The sequence below is a fragment of the Protopterus annectens genome, chromosome 13.part0 (genome assembly GCF_019279795.1).
Source record: "Protopterus annectens isolate FY-2018-M chromosome 13.part0, PAN1.0, whole genome shotgun sequence".
Taxonomy (NCBI): domain Eukaryota; kingdom Metazoa; phylum Chordata; order Ceratodontiformes; family Protopteridae; genus Protopterus; species Protopterus annectens.
The window spans coordinates 60,423,689-60,447,796 of NC_056747.1; the positions used below are offsets into that span (position 1 = coordinate 60,423,689).

Consider the following 24,108-nt stretch of genomic DNA (forward strand, 5'->3'; position numbering starts at 1 on the left):
ACTGCTTATACTTATCAAGGCTACCAGAACTTGTCAGAAATTTAGGATGCATGGCTAGGCTTAAAAAGGGGCTTAAGGTCATTAGCCTAGCAAACACCTATGAACTTATAATATAGCTGAATCACCAAGAGCCAGTTCTTAGACTGTTGCGTGGCTACCCTGACACAGCACACTGTCTGTGATCTGTATTCTCCTACCTAGAGAATACTGTGCTTTACAAGTGATACCCAAAACAGTTGGTCAGTACAGTTCTTCCTCCTTTATAGATTACTTAAATGTGATCTCTCCTTGGTCGATCAGGCTGTGTCTAACCTGTTTCTGCTACCACTGGGGAAGTTAACATCAGATTAGGGAACCTCCTACTAAAAGTAAAAAAGTAAATACCAGTAAATTTCTCAAAAATTAATTTTCATTTTCAGGAGATATTTATGATTTTTAAGTAAAATTTTAGGTCATAACCATGTGTCAGTATAGTTATATGTTTTAGGAGTGTGGTTGTGCTATGGGCCATATCTGCATGGTGTTTCTTACCTTAAAAATCCCTTTCTGTAACACTACTACTACACAGGCTATCTTGGACACACATCTTGCACTTATACACAAACACACACACACACACACACACACACACACACACACACACCCACACACACACACACATTCCCAGTCCTACCACAAAGTCACTTACCTTAGTCAAGCAATAGGACGTGTCTCACCTTTACCTTTCAAAACCTTTTCTGTAATACTACCACTAATCAAGACAGCTTGCAAATGCACGCAAGTATGTGCACACACACACACACACACACACACACACACACACACACACACACACACACACACACATAAGCACATACATACACACACATGCACAACATTACAACTATGCCCTTATTTTATTCTAATCCTAACCTGCCTACACTCGCACAAACACCTAATGTGAAAACCTTCAGAATATTGAAAGGGTTTGGTATTACTTTCCCAGACCTATACGTACTTTGCCTTAAATGCATTTGATGTTCCATTCACCCAAAATCGTAAAATTTCAGTGAATTGAGCACACAGCTACATTTCAGTCATTCACTATTTCAACCAGCAGACATTTTGATGGCATGAATTCATTACAGTGGAGTGACTCCCTCCGGGTGTTTCTGCAGTTACATCCTATTGACATCTCCAGGCATCAGATATTGTTTGTTCATATTTGCATTAATAATTTCAAAACCATGCTACATAAACGTATTAAAAGATTTCAAAAGTTCATGGATAATTACTAGGCCAGCTCCCCTTGCAGGGCATTTTAAGCCTAGCCAGTTTCCCTTTTTCTCCTCGAAATAACCAATCCTATTTGGTTATAGATTGGCCTTACCCATCCCATGGTTGCTAATTATGTATTACCCCCTAATGAGAATAACTGAGATCATACCACAGATAATTTGAGGGGGGACACGCAAATAATAAAGTACTTAGTAGTAGTAGTCCATTAGTAGTACAGGCGGCAATCCTGAAGCAAATTTTCCATTTCCCATCCACAGATCTAAGTTGTGCTTTAATATGGACAGGAATGAACTTCGCTCATCTTAAAGCTTAAACTATGGCAAACACAGCTGCATTGATATTTGACCTCTGTCTAGTGCAGGTAAAGAGATTTTAATCACTGGATGAAAGGACACAGCTTGATGAATAACATTTGCTGACAGTATTTCTGTAACTTGAGTATTTGCTGACATATTGTAAGTCATTTGCAAAATATTACAAACTTAATAGTTACTGTTTACCTTGACTTGTAAAATCAAGTTTAAGACCTACAACCACTATAGAAATAGTTTGTGATGAAATCTTTCACATTTACACTTCTTCAGTAAGCCTTATGGTTCCAAAAATGTGAACATTTGTTTGGGAAAAGCTTAGTGAAAACTTCCAGAGCTCCACTTGAGAGAATGAGGCACTTTTGAATCAAATTCAGCACTCTTGCAGGTGTTTTTAATTCATTGCAGAATGCTTACATTGGGATTATGACCTACTAAATACCAGCAGATGCATCTACAGGTGTCATATAAATATCAGCGCCTACAATGTTCAAAAGTAAGCAACATAACATATAGGCAATCGATGTATCAGCAAGTTGTAGTGTGCCTCATGCTTTAAATACCAGCAAAATGATGAAAGAATAAATGATGCTATCATTATAAAATCTGACTTTGTAAAAATATGAAAGCTTTATTGTAGAACCTTAGCATGTGTGAAATGGTTCATCTTCATTATGGGCACAGGTTATGAATGGAGTTTCACAACATGGAAACTTTCATAATAATGTTTAAATACTTATATTTTATTTACAGAAACCGAAACACCACTGTAGTGGCCAATGTTCGCCTAACATTCACTGCAGACAAATCATGGACTCGCAACTCAACCACGTATAATGCTATCCTCAGGCAAGGTCTGAAAGCAGTAAGTAGAAATGCTGGAATCGTCCTGGCTGGCTATGGGAATATTACTGCAGCTGTTCTCACTGGTATGTACCGTCTGTTATTCTCCTGCTTAAAAGATGGAGTTTCACTACTTCACGGGCAAATCAGTGTCAGTCAAGAGCTTGTGTAAGAAACACAACAGGGGTATATTCAGTAAAAATGTAAAGAAAGAAAATAAGTATTCTTCTCGGGTTAAAGATGTGCGCTCAACAAAGTGACGTACTATGAGACTGTGTACACAGCAATTCAATGACGTTCAGAGGTTGCATTTTCTGACTAACAGACAGTGCAATCCTGACCTGTGTTTGCTGCATGTAGTTTGTTGTTTCTGTGTCTGTTTATTGTTGTTCTTGTTGTTACTATTATTGTGTCTGTTTATTGTTGTTGTTGTTGTTACTATTATTGTGTCTGTGTATTGTTGTTGTTGTTGTTACTATTATTGTGTCTATTTTTGTTGTTGTTGTTACTATTATTGTGTCTGTTTATTGTTGTTGTTGTTACTATTATTACTGGTGATATAGTATCCTCTTAGAAGCAAACTGCTTGGCAGTTTACACAAAAATTACCATAAGCATTGCAGTAAACTTATCCTTGAACTTGTGACCAGCTTGTGTCTGAAAATTATTTAAGACAGATCAGTTAACTTGCCAAACTGAGAAATAAGAAAATAAAAATTATCTATTGCATTTTAAATGTCATTCTAATGTGAAGTGAAGCATACATGTTAAGAATGAAAACAACTTATAAACATTATGTGTTCTAAATGAAAAACTACTGCAATTAATTGGATTTAGGCAGCAAAAACTTTCATGAGAGGCACACGATTTGCTGTAAAACGATGCAAAAAAATAAAAATAAGGAAAATACAAGGAATTGTAACTACCCAAACAGTGAATAAGTAAACTACTATTTGTAAAATAAATATGCCAAAATATTAATTGACTGTGTTAATCACAGCAATTCGGAACAAACAGTATGAAATACATCTGGGGAAGGACAATATCTTAGCTGTCATAATGACAAACATTGCATCTTTGCACTCCCCATACAGTGTAATTAAAACTGCTGATGATACCAGCATCTTTAAGTTAAGAATAAAGTCAAACGGAATAACTTATCCTTCCCAACCATAGGTTCATAGGTTCATAGGTTCATACTAGGCTATCTGCCCGAGGGCATTTATAAGCCTAGCCCATAGTTTTGTGGCTTACGCCACCCCTTTAGTTTGGACAAACTATGCCCATTATTTTGCTGTGCCTCTGGAAAGAAGGATGAATCAATCAAATGTATATGAAAAATATGGGAATACCTTCCTGTGGCCCAAAGAGATGAACACTTTTGGTGAGTAAAGCAATATTATTAATTCTGGATTCATAAACGCATGCCAGCAAGACACTAGTATGTAGGTACAAAACACAAAAAAAAAAAAATTTTGGTGGACTCTCAAAACATTAAAAAAGGGTGTATTAGCTAGCTTTCAGATATTACTTTTACTCAAAAGAAAACAACATGATGCTTTTAGGCCATTATCATAGTTTAGCAGGATGTCCTCAATTAGGAATCACACTGCTGTCACAGTACTTCATCCAGGCCAAAATCCATGTTGTTTGGAGGAGAGCAGGTGGTACTGCTGGATAAAGAGGGGGAGTTGGGTTTCAAGAAGTTTGCCAAGAATTGGGAAGATGGATACTGGATGGAAGTGTGAGGTAGCTTTTGGGTTATATGTTTTTTCGGGGAGCAGTTTTCTAAATCTGTGACATGATGTTTTGTGTGAGACATAGATTATATATGTGGGTGAGAGGAAGACATAGTTGTTTTCTGCAGTGATATATCAACCAGGGGTTTATATCATCAGGTTCAGGAGGGTTGTCAGTGGAAATATTTTCAAGTAGAATAGAGGCTTCTCTGGGATGAATATATCTGAAGTAGAAGAGGGGAAGAACGCTGCTGGGATGGGCAATACATGATCTGTGGGAGGTGTAAAGTTTATTGATAGGAGATTCCTAAATTCTTTAAGGAAATTTCTGGAGAAAGTTTTGTTGTCCCACATTGAATAATTTTGTTAGACAGGGTACATGAGCATGTTTTCTTCCTGTAAATAGGTTAATATTCTTCTAAAAGTGTTTGGGGAATGTAAGATGGTAATTTGTTTCTTTGTTTGAACATTTCTTTGGAGTCTTCTGATGGACTTATTCGCTAGGTTATGCAAGACTATAAAGGAGGTGTAGCTGTCAGTTATGGAGGTCTATGTCCATTTTTGCCATGCTTCATCTCTTTGAGTTAAAAGATGTTTAAGTTCGGTGAATAATCATTCACTTTTGGTGAGTTTATAAAGCATGGATAAGTGGGAAGAATTTTTTTTGCAGCTGGAGTAGAAAGTTGGTTAGGCTTAAGGCTGCTGTATTAGGGTCATGAAAGGAGAGTATACGGTTCCAGTTGTTGGCTGTGAGAAAGATTCTGAGTTTAGCTGTACTTGTGCTACTCTGGTTTCTAAAGACTTTTAACATAGATGGTCATTTTATAGGATGGTTGACCACTGATAAAGGTGATTGGACATTAGTCATTTAGTGATGGTGGCAGAATGTTTATGTTGGAAATGGAGTTTGGCATGTTTGAAATAATCGGGTCGAGTGTGAAATGTTTGGAGGACCTGAGGTTAGGTCTTGTTGGTTCTTTTATGAGTTGAATGAGACCTAGGTGTGCTAGGAAAGTACCCATGTCAGATGAAAGAGGGCCAAGATAATTAAGGTTGAAGTCACCTACAATAATTATGTTGTTATTTTTGGAATGGTTATTAAGGATGTTAGTGATGAGTGATTTAAATTTATTTCAGGAAGCATGGGGTGGGAGATAGGCTGTAGTGATCAGTAGTGGTTCGTCTTTGTAGTGATCAGTAGTGGTTCGTCTTTGTGAGTTGGAAATTTTAGCAGAAGTCTGAAGAGGACTTTCCTTGGTTTAAGTTACTTCTGTACAAAATTAGAGAGCCCCCACCTGATTGTTTGCTTGGTCTAGCATCACTGACATACTGTTAGGATGTTAGAAAATGTTAGAAGTTGAAGAAGTCTTTTTTTACCTCAGATTCTGTGACTGCTAGAATGTCTGGGCTATACTTGGAAATAAAAGCACTTATGCTGTCTAGCTGGTTTCTGATGCTAAGTGCATTGAGGAGGGCACAGGCCAGTGTAAGGAGGAAGCATTTCTGATGTTGAGGAAAGGGAGTTATTGTGCCTGAGTTCGGTTCAATGTTATTCTTAAGAAGGAGAATAATGATTATGAAGGATAACTGAATGAGGTCTTTGGTGTTTTTAGGCAGAGAGAGACAAACATTTCTGAGTCTTGGTAATCATATAGAAGAGTGATTCTGACAGTGGTGAGTTTGGAAATAGGTTTGGTTTGATTACTAGAGGGGTTGTTGTGGTTGTTTGTTGATGTGGAAGTAGGGGTGATAATGATGTGATGATGGCTGTGTAAGTATTTTATGAAGATGTTTGTTATTGGTAGTTGGGGGTGAGGGGGCCGATGAGGAAAGGAGGCAGTAGAACAGTGTAAGTTGTGCAAAGAGGAACATACTACTGATTGCATGTGTGTTGTGCTTGTACAGGAAATTGTAAGGGGGAGTTAGAGACTTTTTAAGGCTAGTTAAGGCAGAGAGCCCATGATGAGGATAGAAAACTAACATTAGTCAGTTTACACACTGAAAAAGTATTTGATAGAGTAACATGGGCATATTTAGGGTTGGTGTTAGGAAAATGTGGTTTAAGGAAGAGTGTTTATTATTGTTTGAAATATATGTCCCATCCATTCTGATATAGGACCAGGCAGGGTTGCCCATTTTCATATCTTCTTTTCATACTATCTTTGGAGCTGCTGGCAGAGGCTAGTAGGGAATCAGATCTGATGGGCTTTCCTGTAAGTGCATAAATATTGCATATAGATGATGTCCTGCCATGCCTGGAGGACCCAGATAGTGATCTGAAGCAATTTGAGTGACTGCATGAATTTGGACCGTTTTCTTTATATAAGATTAATGCAGACAAAATGGCAGCTTCAAGTATAAATGATAATCAGCCACAATCTGTGAAGGCTGCAGCTCCTTGATATATTGGAAGCCAAGGCAGTCAAGTATTTGGGTGTCTAGTTCTGCTCCAGTCTTGAGGAGTCACCTAAAAGAACATATGGAATTTTTTTGGAAGACTGAAACAAGATGTTAAGTGACAGATGATTCTGGAGTTAGATTTAGATCATTGAGTGCGGGCAATACATTTCTTTATGGCCCTAATATAGGTATATGGCTTTCAGGACTTTCCCAAGGTTCATCAATTTAAATTCCTGAAAGCAGCTAAGAATAAATTGCTAGACATTCTTTGGAAGGGGGAGAAATACACAGTGTCATGGAAAATAATGAGTTCACCTAAAGATTAAGGAGATTAGAGACTTCTTAACCTGATGGGTATTATACAGCAGTCAAGATAAAGTGGCTCACACAGTTGCAGTCACCTTTGTATAACTCAAAATTAAGTCCTTATTGACAGGATTGAAGGAAGACTTGATAGTCAAATAGCTGAGAAAATTTTGAAGTTGGTGGCACTTCAGATACCACTCACTGAATTAGGAAAACCACATATACTGACAATCATCTGTTAAGCAATACAAAAATGCATACATGGAAAATTATGTCTTACCCAGTGAATTAGAATAACCAGCACAGAAATGCATGGGTGGAAAATCATATCTTACTCACTAGGTACTCCACAGTGAGTAAAACTAAGGAGGAGGCATGCAAGAATTAGGAGAAGAAGTGAACCCAGCTGGTGTTTTGGTAGCAAATAAGGATAGGAGTGGACCTGTTGAACTATTTATTTTAAGTTATCCTTTGTTAACTGGGTTAATCTCACTAGGCTAGTGGCCGTTTTTCAGGGGAGACCTGAGGTAGTATTTGTACTACTAGGAGAAATTTGGCCAGGGCATCGGGGAACTTTGCCTACTCTTTGCTTATAGAACACATGAAACAACAAAGCACTTCATCCCTGCCTGTAAATGCAGTATCGCTGTTCATTTCTGAATGCAGGTGTGACAAAAGGGAAATATTGCTAGCCCAGCTATCTGGAATTTTGTAAATAATTCTATGTTGTTTGTGAATATTGATATGACTCATACAGAAATGTGTGTAAAGGTGTAAAGTACTGAGCTAAAATGTAACCACAGCATTCCCTGCTGGCTTAGAATAGAAATGTATATAAACTATTGTAATTATGTAAATGTATATGTTTTAACAGTAGAAACTAGAACATAGAGGGTTAACTTGCAAAACTTCAAGAAAATGGGATGAAATTAAATTGTTTTATGACTGTGCTATAAAAGTTATCTCTCACTTTCAGTTCAGTAGCAGACACAATGTCTAGAGCTAGAAGTTTTTGTATTGTTTTGGAAGAGAAGTAATTACTAGGTTTGAGATGCACAAGTGTTTTCTTGTTTTATGACTTCAGGGTCTTCAAACATCTGAGAGATATGCATTTTTCACACAGAGATGTTAAATTCTGTTAGTTTATGACAAAGAGGGTTTAGCTTGGGAACTAAAGTCAGGTGACAAAAAGTGATGTCATCCAACCTAACCTAGCAGTAATATTTGATATTAATTTAAGAACTCTCTCAGAGAGAGACTGTGAATTTTGTATCTTGTCTTTGACCTAGAAACATCCACTCATCACCACCTTCTGCACTTACATTGTTGTAAGTAAGTTTTTAGAGCATAGTAACTTTATATCTATAGCTGTGCCAGTGGGAAGTCTTATTGGAGATCTGGAGAAAGAGAGAGAAACCAGCCCCAGACTGACTGTGATCTCTGTGTGCTCTTAAGTGAAATTGCACTTTACTGTGTGTGTGTGGGTGTGTGTGTGTGTGTGTGTGTGTGTGTGTGTGTGTGTGTGTGTGTGTGTGTGTGTATGCGTGTGTGTGTGTACTTGTCATCCTCCCAGTTTATACATTTCCCACTGTTTCCAGTGGTGAGGATCGAGGCTCTTTGATTACTGGGCCAGTGCAGGGGTGTCACAGCTGGTACTGTACTACCAATAGTACTCCTAATGCTCTGCCCAAGCTACACCTCTGCCTTTTTTCTTATAAGACTAATAAAAGTAAAACTAAAGCTGTGGTCATCAAGTACGCACCAATATAAGAATGGAAGGATCAAAACCGGAGACAAAGTCATACTCACCTTCTTAACTACCAGTGCTGTTAGACCAGGGTTTTAGAGAGGAACAGTGTCCACTGATGGTGTGCTTTCCATTAGTGACAGTGATCACTGACACCTTAATGTCTTTTATGTAATAGGGCATTAGATTAAATAGAGGGTCATACTGGTGTCATTGCTTATGTATCACCAACAGCTCTTTGTAGAGTGAAGGTTTCCTGCCATTTTCATGGAATCAGCTTATCTTTTCCACCTTGTAGTTTATTTCAATGGTGTCATTATTTATTATCACACTGTTCAGAAGTACATGGTATCTTGTTCCTAAATGTGTTTGAACAATAGCATGACTGGCACACCTTCAACAGTAGGGAAACAGAGCTGCTGTAGACACTCAACTGGAATTTTCCTACTGGGAACAGCACAGTCAGCAAAAAGTAAATAAAAATAAATATTTTCTGCACATATACTAGCACTTCTCAACAATCATCCTTTGTCTGTACAAACAAGGGCAACATATCCTACCCACTGTGTCAGTCAGTAGAATAGTACAGGGGTAAACAAGCGCCCAGAGACACTGAGCAGATTCATAAAACTAAAATACAAACAGGATTTCATGCTAGAAGCCAACTAGGCTCTTTATATTAACCAAGTACAAGTCTGCCACACTCATATTCATTGGGCACATAAGCTTGGTGGGACTAGATGACTTAGGCCTTCTCATCCTTCATGTACTAGACTTACATGTAAAGTAACAGGACACCATGATACTGTACAGGCACTGAAACATTTTAATTTTTGGTCTTATCAAGTATGCACAAAAATAATGAAGAGTTTGACCTAAATTAATAAGTTGAAAGCAAGAAAAAAATAATAAACAAAGCAACAGTTTAGTACTGTCAACAAATAACAACACAGGAATAAGTAAATGTTACTTTTCATTAGAAAACAGCAAACACCATCAAGAATTAGCAGGACTACAACACACATCTTATTATCTCAGGATCCATTGTAATACCTACTGTTTTTACAGTTACAGAACATCCTTTCTAATTGACATTCCACGTGTTTGTGAACTATGCCCTGAATACTTCAAATATTACACACGGATCCGTTTACATGTTAAACTCACTACAATGGAAACAAAAGGGCACTCGCCCTCAGCTTGTGTCTGCACCTGCACTTAAAACACAAGCACTTTCCGTCTATAAAAAGTTTACTCACTTTTTAACCTATCATCAGAATCCTGCTAGTTACTACTCCTGTATGCAGCTCATTTTTACCAAAATTGTGGTCATCATGTGTGTGTGTGTGTGTGTGTGTGTGTGTGTGTGTGTGTGTGTGTGTGTGTGTGTGTGCGTGTGTGTGTGTGTGTGTGTGTGTGTGAGACCATGTGCATGTCTATGCATGTGTTTGTGAGTGTGGGAGTGTGTGTTAACATTTTCATATTTTAATCAACAGGCTGTACACCTGAACGCATGCAGAAGCTATAGAAATATATTGTAGCCTAGGTTGAGTTTTCTAAAGTTTAACCACCAGCAACTATTACTACTGGAATAGTAACAAAGTTATGTGTTCCTAAACGACATTCATTCCTTTTGCTCCATATGACTGGTAGTGACCATGCAAATGGACATCTGTTCAACAATAATACTGCCCAAGGAAAATTTCTATCTGTCTCACTTATAATGAGTAAATATATTGTTTAGGAAACTTAGAGTTAATAGTGCTTATTAATGGAAACATGGCCATACCTTCCAGTGATACTCTGTACTATATATTCAATTGTTTCTTTAAAACATATGGTATGTTAAAAGAAAACAACACCATGAAACTCCATGCATGTCTAAAATACGCTTTTCATCATACCTTCATATTCTGTGCTATACTAAGGTGTGACAACCCACCACTGGACCAGTAATCAAGGAACCTCAATCCTCACCACTGTCAACAGTGGGGTACGTACAATGGGATGATAACAAGGTACACACACAGTATTTCTAGATGCAGCTCTCTGCATCAAGTAAATTTTGCTCAAGAGCACACAGAGACCACAGTCAGTCTGGGGCTGGTTTCTCTCTCTTTCTCCAGATCCCCAGTAAGACTCCCCACTGGCACAGCTATCGAGCTGAGATCTCAGCTGAGTGGCCAAGTCAAGATCTCCAGGAACCCTCTCTGTCCAACCAGTGCATCATGTCCCTGCCCAAGTAGCTGAGACACAGACTCTTTGAAGTTTGATTTACACACACCTGGGAAAGGCTGCCACAGGTTTACTAGATATATCCCCTTTTGCCCAGACTATAAGGTAGTTATCACTGCCACTAGCCAACTCCTTATCAGCTACTTTAAGGCCCTCAACAAAGGGTGTCCAATCTTATTGTGCAATATTATTATTAATACAAATGGTAGTCTGACCAAGAGCAAGGCTATTAGGAGTGGCAATTACTCTCAAAACTTAAATATGTCTCACAAAGTTCAGCCACAATGAAAGGTTTAAATATATTGAATAATACATAATACAAGAACAAGAAAATACTCAGTATATATTCATAGTGACATAGTTCAAAACCACAGGAAATATTTAAAACAACATTGCAGGACAGTCTCAAATAAATAAAGAAAAATATCTAAACTAAGGTTTACTATATTGCTGACTCAATCTAAGAGAATTAATATATCCTAGTTAACTTACTTAAGAGCAAGGCAGAACTGGTGAATAGATCTCCTAGTTGTTGTCAGGTCAAAGAAAGAATACAGAATGCCCTGTCTCTCTAAGAGAGTTCCCAAATTAATATCTCAAATATTACTGCTGGGATAGCTTGCAGAGTGATATCATTTCTTGGGGTCTACTTTAATTAACCGAAAGCTGATTCTAGTGAATGCAAATCCATCGACACATATACAGTGAACCGCGAACTCACAAAACCACGAATCTCAAAATACCAATTTGTCATACTCGGCTAACCCCACTGCCCGAAACTCACTACCCACCCAAACAAAATAAATAAACCACAAACATACACCAACCAAAACCCTACTTCTAACCCTACACTAAACCCCACATACACCACTATCTATGCACTCTCCTTAACCCCTCCCTAACCCTAAGGTCCGTAACTCCCACACACTTACCCTACGGAGCTATACCCAAACAAAATAAATAAACCACACACATACACTAACCAAACCCCTACCTCAAACCCTACACTAAACGTTAAATACATTACCCATATTACATTACCTATCTATGCATTTACCTTAACCCATACCCTAATGTCCGTAACTATTGCACACTTACCTTACAGATCTGTAGCTGAGACGAGCCAACCAAAACACTTCCACATTTTGAATTTCACGGTAATTTTGCAGTTTTGTGAGTTCGCTTATTTCGCAGTGCAATGCATTTGTGTCGATGGATTTGCATTCGCTGGAATCAGCTTTCAGTTAAATAAAGTAGAACCCATTTCTTGTCATCTGACTCTATCCCAGGTGAAACCCCCACTGCTGGGAGCTGTCAGTATTCATCATCTACCTGTGAAAATACATAGACCTCAGATCTTTAGCAAATGCTGGAAGTCATAAAACAATTGCATTCCTTCACATTTCAAAACTAGTAATTATTTCACCTTAAAGAAAATACAGGACACTCCCTAGTATAGACATTGTCATAAAGTAATTTAATTTCAGCTATTTTTTTAATTTAACCTCCTGTATGCCAGTGTCTACTGTTAAAATATATACATTTAAATGGTTACAATAGTGCATGTCCGTTTCTGTTCTATTCCAGTAAGGCATGCTATGGTTACATTTTAAGCACAAGCACTTTATAAAATATCTTTTCAACACATGTCTGTACAAACTTAGTCTGATATACACGACATACAGTTCCAATACATTTGCACCACAAACATCCTACACAAATCATGTTGTTATTCACAAATGGCACACAATCATTTACAAAATTCCAGATAGCTGTGCTGGCAGTATCTCCCTTTGTCACATAAGGCATAACATCACTCTGTTTTACATTACATTTCATTTCCCGTACTCCAAAATGGCCATCATGGGATCTGCAATGCTGAAATTGTTTTGTTTTAATTAAAGTCTTTATCTTCTTCTCACAGTTTTGTGTCACCTTTATGTAAGACAGCCTAGTAATTATATATGATTTTTTCTTCATTTAGATAAAGAGTGAGTACTTCAAGAAGCCACAGCAATTTTTATTTACTGAATAACCCCATTTTGTGCTAACTGAAAGCTCCTACAAAACCTTACAGGGTAAATTTAAAAACCCTTTAAAATACATTAGGTAAATAGCAGGTTTTTGATAGTCAAACATGTAGCTCTTGAACAACTGCAGACCTTCCCCATATTGTTCTTTGAAAAGTCTAACATGTCAGTTCAGTGTGGTTGCTCTGCTCATTTACCTGTGACTGACACCTGTCATTATATATGAATGGTATGATGTGCAATATTTTAGAGTGTAATTGAATTATATACAACTACAAGGACAGAAGCAACACTTCATCACTTCATGCAGTGTAGTAATATAACTTTTCCCTGTCTTTCGTTAAACACATTCAAAACTGAAACTCTTTTGGAACGAATTTCATTTCAGCTGCTACTGTGTGCTTTTATCACCTCACAAAGTCTCAAGATGCAAGGTTAATGATAGGTTAATTTAATTGGCTAAGCTTAAATGGCCCACAATGATAGCTAGCCAAGTACTTACCTATGAACCAATAAACCTGAATGGTGACTATCACTATGAACAAAATAAATGGGAAGGCTATCCTACACCATGCAGGCTAAAACAAATTCTGAATTAACCTGAGGTTTGCACAAGTAACAAAGGTCTGACCTTCAATATCTGAAACAAGAAATGCTAAAAATGAAGAAAGTTAAAAGCAGTGAAGGGTTTGGGAGCACTAAATTACATCTAGGATATGTTACAGGATGAATAATAAAAGGTAATATTTACTACATTGGAAGGCGACATTTGCTTCCAGAAATAAGAGTTGAGTGGCTGTATTCTTGGTCCATTGTTCATCAGGGAGCAGAAGTCATTCTGTTGCTGTTCATTTCCCATTTTGTCAGACAAATATTACAAATTCATCGTAAATATATTGTGAACTTAAGACGGATAACCAAGCAAGAGAAAGTGATATCTTCTTCAGAAACCAAACCCAATTTTGTGACTAAAGCATTGCAGTAAATAGAGAACTACATAAATTATATTAAGTATTGACTAAACCATATCTGAAGCATGACTGAGCTTGCTGTATTTAAAAATGTACATATATGTGTGTTGCAAACACCCCTTATTATAAAACAAACTCATCCACCCTGTCCATCCTTGCTTGAGAATATAGTACAGTATGTTTCTAATTCACAGTACTTAACGATAAGCCATTTGTTTTGTCTTGTACTTTCTACACTTGTCAACCACCAACCCTCCCATTACCCACCAGGCTATTCATTTCCCATGTGAGGCAATCCCTGTTGCCATATGTGTGACAGACTAAAATGAGCTAGAATTTATAACACCACCCTTGTTAATTCATGCTCACATGTGTGCACCAGTTCAATCATGACTACTGTTCAGCACACAGCTAGGATGGTGTGAACATCTTGACCAGTACTTCTGCATGCGACAACACCAGCCAGCACTGGGTACCAATCATGCAGGTAGATGGGCAGCCTCCCTTTACCCCAGGACAGATCAGCCTCTCATTTATACCCTCCCTGGTCATCTTATCTAGTAAGTGGATCAATAGTCTATCCATTTTGGTTAATAATCCATGATTCCTTGAATGGCGCAATGGTGCAGCGGTAGCATTGTCACCTCACAGCAAGAGGTTCTTCAGTTTGATTCTCAGCTGGGGTACCTTCTGTGTGGAGTCTGCATGTCCTCCCTGCATTTGTGTGGGTTTCCTCCGGGTGCTCCGCTTTCCTCCCACGTTATAAAGACATGCATCTTGCGCATTTCTCCCGGGCCGCCGCTGAAAATTTGCTTCGTTCCAAGTTGGACTTTCCCGCTTAACAAATGTTAAATAAATAAATAAATGATCCAGATCCTAATATACATGATCCTAGTCACAGGCGAGGTGTTATTCCTGTATTTCATGTTGCCACATTAAATGACAAGCCATGATATTCATGCAGAAAAACTTGATATCAGCCGGGTGTGTGTGTGTGTGTGTGTGCACGCGTGTATGTGTGTGTGTGTGTGTGTGTGTGTGTGTGTGTGTGTGTATATATATATATATATATATATATATATATATATATGTGTGTGTGTGTGTGTGTGTGTGCGCGCCTGTATGAGTATGTCTGTATATATATATATATATATATATATATATATATATATATATGTGTGTGTGTGTGTGTGTGTGTGTGTGTGTGTGTGTGTGTGAGTGTGTGTGTGTGCGCATGCGTGTGTGTGTGTGTGTGTGTGTGTGTGTGTGTGTGTGTGTGTGTGTGTGTATATATATATATATATATATATATATATATATATATATATATATATATATATATATATATATATATACATATAATGTTTTCAGTAACCCCTTTGTATGTGTAGCATAAAAAATTGAAACTGTATACTGCTGAGAAATACAGCAATTCTACATAAGATGTAAAATGTATAGCAGACATGAAACAAAGTGTAATTATTCTACCTTGTGATTATAAGATCTGTAGCTATTCTTAAGCCAGGAATCTAAAAGTTGTAAAGGAGAATGTTACAGTTAGCAAGTAAAATGAATGTGTCTGCCTGTGATTTGTTCCAGACGTTTAGTGAGTGTAGTATAGTAGCAATAATTCTCTTAGTTACTTCATATCTAGGAGAACGTTTAGCTGTAAATAGAGGGTTTCTCTGTTGTTTGCTTGCAATTTATTTGTTCAAAGTGATTACTTTCTGTTTTCTGTGTGTACACTCCTATTTGTCATATATTTAACTGTTAAATGTACTGTTTAACTCTATCTTTCTAAGTAAATTATTTTTTATTTCCTTTTAAAAAGCTTGTGGTTGGCCATCTGTTTACTAATATATGAAATAATGAGGGCATTTATTACTAAATGTTGATATGCTGCTGGTATCTAATTGGCCAGACAGATCTGCTACCTTCGACCATTTGTGATTATAATTATTGGGTTTATTATGAAGAGTGGAGGAGTAACTCAGACCCCCCCACCCCACCAGTTAAGCAATCTGGGGTAATGGCCAGGACAAAAGCCTGCAGTATTACAGAATATTAATAGCTGTCCCTAGAAACTGATGTGTGTTTGTGAATGCAGGTGTTTATTCAGAAAACAGTTACTATGCACAAGTAAGCACTGGAAGGCACTGAAACCCACACAAAGTGATGAAATGCAGGTCTGGGGAACTAGCCTAAGAATTCAGCTTTTCTGTGGGACTTAAGTTTTAACTGCCATGTGTTGTGTGTTACTTGGGTGTATCTGTTACAGCATTGTCATTTGAAGACTATTCTTGAGTGTGGCTGGTGCAGACCCATAGCCAAGGGTGATAGTCCGTACTTCATACATGCTCTTGAGTGCAGACCCATAGCCAAGGGTGATAGTCCGTACTTCATACATGCTCTTGAGTGCAGACTCATAGCCAAGGGTGAAAGTCTGTATTTTATACATGCTCTAAAGGCCAACGTGCACAGTCTGTTGTGCAGACCCATAGCCAAGGGTGAAAGTCCATATTTCATACATGCTCTTCAGGCCAAGGTGCACAGTCTGTTTAGGGATTCATACTTGTGTGTCTTTTTTAATACTTTAATCTGTTTAGTAAAAATGGCCTGATTTGAGAAACCATACACCTGGTAGCCATCACATTTTAGATTTAGATAGTTAACTTGTTCATAGTGAAGTATATCCAAGGACCTGCCCACCATGTTTCACAGTTGGTTGGTATTGATGGGATTCAAATCCCCCATCTGTCTCTGTCTATCACTGACTGGTTCTCAAAGTGATCTTCACAGTGGTGGCAGTAGTGGTATTCAAAACCCCAGCTTTCTGTCACTGAAAGGTTATTACTTATGGAGGTTTGCATTGGAAAGTAACATAAGAAATGTTTTTTTTTTTTTGCATTTTTTTTTTCAAAGTGGACATTTACAAACTGTTAATCTTTTTAAATGCTCTCACACCAATGAGAACTTCTTTCTCATGCAGACACAAATTGTAGTATGTTATTTCCCTTTGAACTAATGTATGTGGCAAATAGTCACACTGTTATTTTTGTCTCTTTTTTTGTTTTTTATAACTTTCATTTACTTATGTCTTTGCAGGTGCAACATCCCATTACAAAATAGAAAAAAAATCTGGTACGTTTGTTTTTCCTAGGTGTTGTTTGTGTTTTTGTATAGAATTTGAAGTACTTAGTCTTGTATGATTTACCCTAAATGATTAGAAGCTCTGCTCAGCAGTCAACCATTCTATGACCATTTGTAGTTGGTTGCAACCTCCACTCAGCTAAAGGCATTGAAGTTAGCCTGGTGAGTGTGGGGGCTCAAGCACCTCACTTTTTCAGGAGATGATGGTAGAAGATGCGTCCATACCAAGTGAGAGAAATCACATAAATGTGTGCAGCCTCAGGTGGTCTCCTGATATATCTGTAAACTAGCATACATTTCCATACTGAGTGGCAGGTGCAGCAAAGGAAGTAATACATCAGTACAAAGGAAACATGATTATTGAACGAATGACACGGCATCCGTTCCTGTACATCTGGAACATTTATAATGACATGGCATCCGTTCCTGTACATCTGGAACATTTATAATGACACGGCATCTGTTCCTGTACATCTGGAAGATTTATAATGACACGGCATCTGTTCCTGTACATCTGGAACATTTATTATTTTCTTTCATAGATGAGCAACTGTGTACTGTTTGGAAATACCAGGGGACTGAAACTGACAGCAAAAAGTCATGCATTGCCAGTACAACAGTTGTTGCCCTTCATAAGTTCATAAGTGTGTACTAAGCTAATGGCCCTGGAGCCTTTACAAGCCTAGACCACAGAAGTGCCCTGGCATTGTGCCACCCGATGTTAGTTCCCAGTGCCTCCATCAAGTACAGTCACTGCAGTGATCCCCGGGGTGAACTTTCTATTACCTATCCAATCATCAAGATTTCTCTTGAAAAGGGACAGCAAGGTGCTCTTCTTGACATGTATGGGAAATCTATTCCAGAGCATGGCCAGCCTCTGCGTGAGAACTTGTCCCTCCAGCATGTTCTGTTGATTGTGGCAATGAGGTTGAGGTCTCTGGAGCGTGGGGTGTGGATGGATTGGGATTTCTTTAGATGCAGCATTTCTAACACAGCTGGGTCAGACATGGCTTTGTAAGTCAAGCAAAGATCACTTCTAAGTAGGTGATATGAGACAGAGAATAGCTGGAGTCTTTTGAGTCTGTCCATGTAGGACATGTGTTTAATTCCTAGGATCCTCTTCATGAGGTACTTCTGTGGCCTCTCCAGCTGTTGCAGATGTCTAGTGAGGTACATGCAAAATGGGACATTATACTCAATGATTGGTCTAATGAGGGAAGAGTAGAGAGAGATGATGACCTTGCAAAACCCTTGGTAATAAGATGTGCCACATAGAAAGACTTTCTGACCACAGTGGCAATGTGGTGGTCGAAGGAGAGGTTGCTGTCAACCTACGTCCCCAGAGTTCTTATAACACCTTCAATGTTCAGTGGGCTCCCATCAATGTGGTAATTAGTGAGAACTGAGTTTTTACCAAAGGGGATGATGACACATTTTTTGGCATTAAGCTTAAGGTCATGGTTTCGACACCAGTCATTGGTCTCGTTGAGGCCTTTCTGTAGGATCAGTACAACTAATTTGTATCCAGTGTTAGTTGCTTAGAGAGACAAGTGCTATAATGTCTCATAAAGCCAAAATCCAGATTCAAACTGGTAGGTGTTGTAATGAATTATTGAATTAGTTAAATTTCCAAAGTTCCTTTTCCAAATGTGTATGGTCCTTGATGAAACATGACTGACACGTCTGACTCAGAATGATCAGACTGGGATAAGTGTGCCAACATTGGTTGGTCAGTCAGTTTTCATGTCACTTTATGGCTGTGGGCATTCATAGATTCTCAAGATGTATGGCCTCTCCCCTATATAATGTATCTTTGGACATTTCCTGCATTTGTTTAGATGCACCACATTCTTAGAAAATTGTGTAAAGGAACTGCATACTTTGAAACTTATTTTCTGTGAAGTTGTTGATGTTAGTAGTATTGTCACTCATCTGTCCCGTTTTACATCTTGGATGGTTACTGGGTTTCTCCCATTTTGGACTGTGTTCTAATCTGGCCTAAGCCTCCTTCCCATAATAAGATTCCTTACATTTGGTGCTTGCTTAAATGACACAGTGGGAATACTTGAAAAATAGTTCTCATCTTGTCATCCCCTCTCAGCATTGGCTGGAGGTTTATTACAGACCTGTGGAAGTTTTAAGTCCTGGATGATATCTTGTCATTAGTGGGAACCCTATCACTGACTTCCTGTCTTTATATTTGATAAGCTGTTACCTTTGTAGTTGTATTACCGATTTGTCTGACCTGTCAAATTCCCTGAGGGAGTGACCCTCAGGAAGCAAAGCCTTCTTCAGCTGAGCTACCTGTGTACTCTACCTCACTAGTACAAAATACAGTGCTATCAAAGTGCTTGACTACAAACCACTGACCAGTGAAAGGGATAGCTATATTCGGGACATCCTTCACTTTCTTCACATTTTGTCACATTATTGTGTTCTACCACCTAATAATATTTTAGCCAATATGGTTGTTACATCACTTTGCACAAAGGTCCTTCACAAGAACAACATTGCTGCATGATTCAGGTACTTATAAGAGAAAACATAGTCAGAGCATTATTCCAACTATGCATCTAACAATGTAAATGCATTAACTTTAAAGGAAAACATTCCTGGGATTCATTAAAGAGCCAAGCATGAGCCATACAGCTCATGCTAAAAAGGCCCTACTCCCACACATGTATACACACACACACACACACACACACACACACACACACACACACACACACACACACACACACACACAATTCATGCAACATGAACCTGTCTTCCCTCCCAGTTTCTCCCATCTCCTGTAATGGCTGAAGTGCCATTACAGCACTCATCTATTATGCCCTGAGGTCTAGTGAATCCCCCACCCCTCAATCACCATATTGATGTTGGTGCCATTATGGCACTTCAATTTAAGAGTAATCCCTGGTGTCTAGTGAAGCCCCCATCACTATCTCCCCATACTGCCACTGGTGCTATTAGGGCACTTTAATATTTGGTTATCCCTGGTGTTCAGCATCTACACTCACCACCATCCCAGTACCGCAGTCATGGCAAGCTGTTCAGCATAGCCTTTTGGCAATGTTCAATGCTGCAAAGTGGTGGGGATGGCCATGATGATCTACACAGCCAAGCAATTTCTTGAGTGGCTCAGCTACATAGATGCCTTCCTTGAGGAGGTGACAGAGACAGCACATGTCTAATTAACATATTCCCCCATAATTCCCCATTAGCATTCAGTCCTAAGCAGTGCAGCTTGTCTTCATGATTGTGGACCATGCAGCACTGTGTTAAGGCAGTTGCTGAATTGGGAAAAGGTATTGGTATTGGTACCTTAATGAATCCAAGATAATTATGTCCAAACTATGGGAACTCCCATGACCATCAGAATAGCTCCACAATATTCAAATGTCTTCAAGGCAAATGAAAAGGAATTTCTACAACTCTGTGCACATAGATCACTCGCGTATTTCTGTTTTATTGATGATGAATTCATAATTTGGACACACAGCAGTAACGCCCTTTAGGAATTCCATGAGGAACTCAACAGAATCCACGCATTTTTTAACTCATTTGGTCCTGACTAGTTGAAGGCTAATTAATCCTTTTGATTCTTGAAGTCTTCCAAGCCAGAAAAACACTTGTTTCCAGACAGAATTTCTCCCAAAGTCTCTGTTAAGGGCATGTTCTAGATGATTTGCAATATATTGTAAATAGTACAAGTTGCAATAAAACTGCAACAAATAAGTTATTTACTAGATTATGTACTATGAGACAATGAATTAATATTTCATATTTATTGCATAAATATGCTATTTTATATGCCAAAAAATAGTAGCATTCTGGTCAAACTATTTTTTGAGAGTGCTCCCCAGTCTTGTAATACATCAGCAGAGAGCTCTTTAAACATGCAAGGCAGACCCCTTATGTCAGTGAATGAACAGTTTGCTATTAAAGAGCACTCTACTGCTATATTACAAGACAGGGGAGCACACTGCTGTTTGGTGATACTGCACAATCAATGCAGATTATGCATATCATATGTTTACATTATTTCAACAAAGCAGTATTAATCTATAAAAGGAGGCATGTTGCATGGCAAGTGTCAGAGACAACATTGAGAGCGTTAATAACATGGCAGCATTTGTTTCAGTGTAGGTTACAAGCTTTTACAACATTAATGCAATTATACAATTAATGGTAATATCCTTAACTGCTTCAACAAACATTTATATGTTCACATGGTGTGATATTACCTAACACATTTCAATATATTTATTGTTTGCATAAAACACTCCTAAAATAGCAGTATAACACACAGTTTTTGCATTATTAACTGACGTATGGAAAATAAGTACTAATTTTAAAAGTTTTTGCAAACCCTCTAAATAGCTCAAGTCCTACATATCCAACAGTGACAGTGTCACTGCATACATACCATATCATGCCATCATGGAGATACCATCTTACTTACCTGCCATTATTCAGAAATGTAGTCCTGATAGTTGAATACTGTTACTATTAATAACTTGTACCTAAAACACGTAATGAAAATATTTCATAATTTTTGAAACCCTTTGCAAGCATTTTTTTCAGTTACAAAAACATGCATATGCCACAGCAATGGTTTTACTGTGCACATATACCAAATCATAGCAGCTTCCACATGCCTACTCTTTAGCTAATGTCAATGGAACCATTATGAGATATTGCTATTAATATACAAATATTGCTAATATCCATAACTTCAGGGAAAAAAACAAAGCTGTATAGCTCAGGGTGTGTGCATACTAACGACATTCTGCAGAGTCATTTTTATTAGCATTCTAGGTGTGCATGAGTACATACGCAATAATTAATATGCTAATAAGTACTACGTATGTTCATAACTGTGGGAAAAAGCAAATCTATATAGTTCAAGATATGTGTTTCTTCTCTACCCCTTTACATCCTCTTTATCATTGTATGAGTGAGTGCATGGGTGAATACTACTTCTCTTATTGTCACGTCCATTCATTATTCATTAAAGCAAATATCATAAAATGTGATTATTCATTAAAGCAAATATCATACAATGTGATTATTCATTAAAGCAAATATCATAAAATGTGATTATTCATTAAAGCAAATATCATAAAATGTGGCATTTCCATTTTCTAGTAATTACTTTCTTGGCAGCCACCACCATTAGACACAAAAAGGCCTTACAATGCCTAGGCATTTCCGATTCTGTATCATAGCTCAAAAAAAATCCCTCCCTCTTCAGACCAATCCACCCACCCAACATCTCTGACAGTGCATCCCGCAGGGAAGCCTTAAAGTCATCCAGTTCACCACACTCCCAGAAAATATGTTACCAGTTACCTCTTTCTTCAAAGTCACACATCCAACGTTTGCTGTCTGCCTGGGAAAAAAATCTCTGGAGTCTACTTGGTGTATAGAAATATATGCAAACATTTCCAGACAAAAATCCTAAATCTTCTAAATTTTGTTGCATATTTGGGAGACATATCTTCCCATTTTTCCTTTGTGAATTGCTCATCCAATCTCTCTTCCCAATCCTTTCTTAGCTCCTCTGATTGATTCTTATAGTTATCAAGCAATATTTTATATGTTAAACTATTTTTTTAATGGCCACTTCTGTTCTAGCTTCTACTAAAAAAAACTCTACCAGTGCTGGTGTTTTGTTTAGGACCCCCTATTTATTTCTCTTTGCCTATACTCTGATATCAATCCCTGATAGGGAAGACAATCTCTAACTTGCAGTCCAAATAAGATCTTGGCTTCTTCCCAATCTATCATCTTTTCCTCTCTAGTTATTTGCTCCCAATACCTTGGTTCCTTTGCCAGTTTTCTCCAATAAATTCCAGCCCCTCTTGCCTACTGTCTATATCATTAATTGCAGTCATCCTTATTGACAGAATCTCCTTTCTCCAATCCTGTGTTGGCTTAGTTCTTAGAATACTTTCTGCTACTTTATGGAAATAAAAATCTAAACCAACTATACTAGAAGTAGTGATATAGTAACAGAGATAAAACAACTGGAATTTGAGATCTTTAGAAAAGGGTAGGAACAAACTACATTGGAAAACATGGGAATTGTGGGAACAGTACATACAAGGGAGGAATGAGGTTTAAAAGACAGCAGGACTTAAATGAGCTATGTAATGTTTGACTGAAAAATATTGGGTTGATTATAAATGATATGTAATGTTTGCAACTAGGAGTATGTCATTATGGTTTGTGATGTAAAATGCCTGTAACTAGGATTGTGTCAGTGTGGTTTATTTTCATTTATATAAATGTATGATTGCATGTGTAGTAAGTGATGTTTTAATAAAGATGTTTCTTGTTTTAAAAAAGTCAGGAATTGAATAATTTATGTAATGTCGCTTAGGTTATATGATATATAGCAATATATGTGAAGTGATAATTCAGTATAGGTGTCTGAAAAAATATGGCATTTCCCATAACGTTCAGCAGTCTTCAATAGCGCAGGAATTTGACATATACTTACAACTATTTCATCGCACACACTTAGTAATTCATGTCAGCTTGCAGATGACCCCCTCCCTTCCTGATATTTATGCACATATTGATAATATTAATAAATGCAGGAACAAAAAAAGCAAAACGTATTTGTAATATTCATTACTACTTGTTACTACCACAGGTATCATTTCAAACACACTACCGTTAATATGCAATACTGCTAGCATTTATGACTGCAGAAACAAAAAATCTGTGCATTTTGTCCTTCTCTTTTTTGCTTGTTCAGTAATGCCTCCCTTTAATACGTAAAAATAATTCCAGTATTCAAAACTGCCTGCTACTAGCAAAGTTACCACTTGAAATTATTATCATTAATATGCAAAACCATTGCTAATATTCATAAGTGTAATTGCAGGAACAAAAAAATGTATAGTGTGTGCGTGTGTGTGTGTGTGTGTGTGTGTGTGTGTGTGTGTGTGTGTGTGTGTGTGTGTGTGTGTGTGTGTGTGCACGTGTGTGTGTGTATCAGTTACGTGAGACTCCCACCTGACTTTGCCTCCACCACATACCTGCCCAAGTGACATCGTTCAATGACGTAATGCATCTTTTCTGT

The 24,108-nt window shown here is 37.8% G+C and overlaps 1 protein-coding gene across 1 annotated transcript in view; it reads left to right on the top strand.

Moving 5' to 3' along the window:
- Positions 1 to 24,108, top strand: part of TMPRSS9 (transmembrane serine protease 9) — a 528,210-nt gene that overhangs the window by 243,564 nt on the left and 260,538 nt on the right. The window contains exons 5-6 of the mRNA XM_044090621.1: positions 2,343 to 2,518; positions 16,965 to 17,000. Of these exons, the coding sequence (XP_043946556.1) occupies positions 2,343 to 2,518; positions 16,965 to 17,000 (212 nt within the window). The remainder of the gene's footprint in view (positions 1 to 2,342; positions 2,519 to 16,964; positions 17,001 to 24,108) is intronic.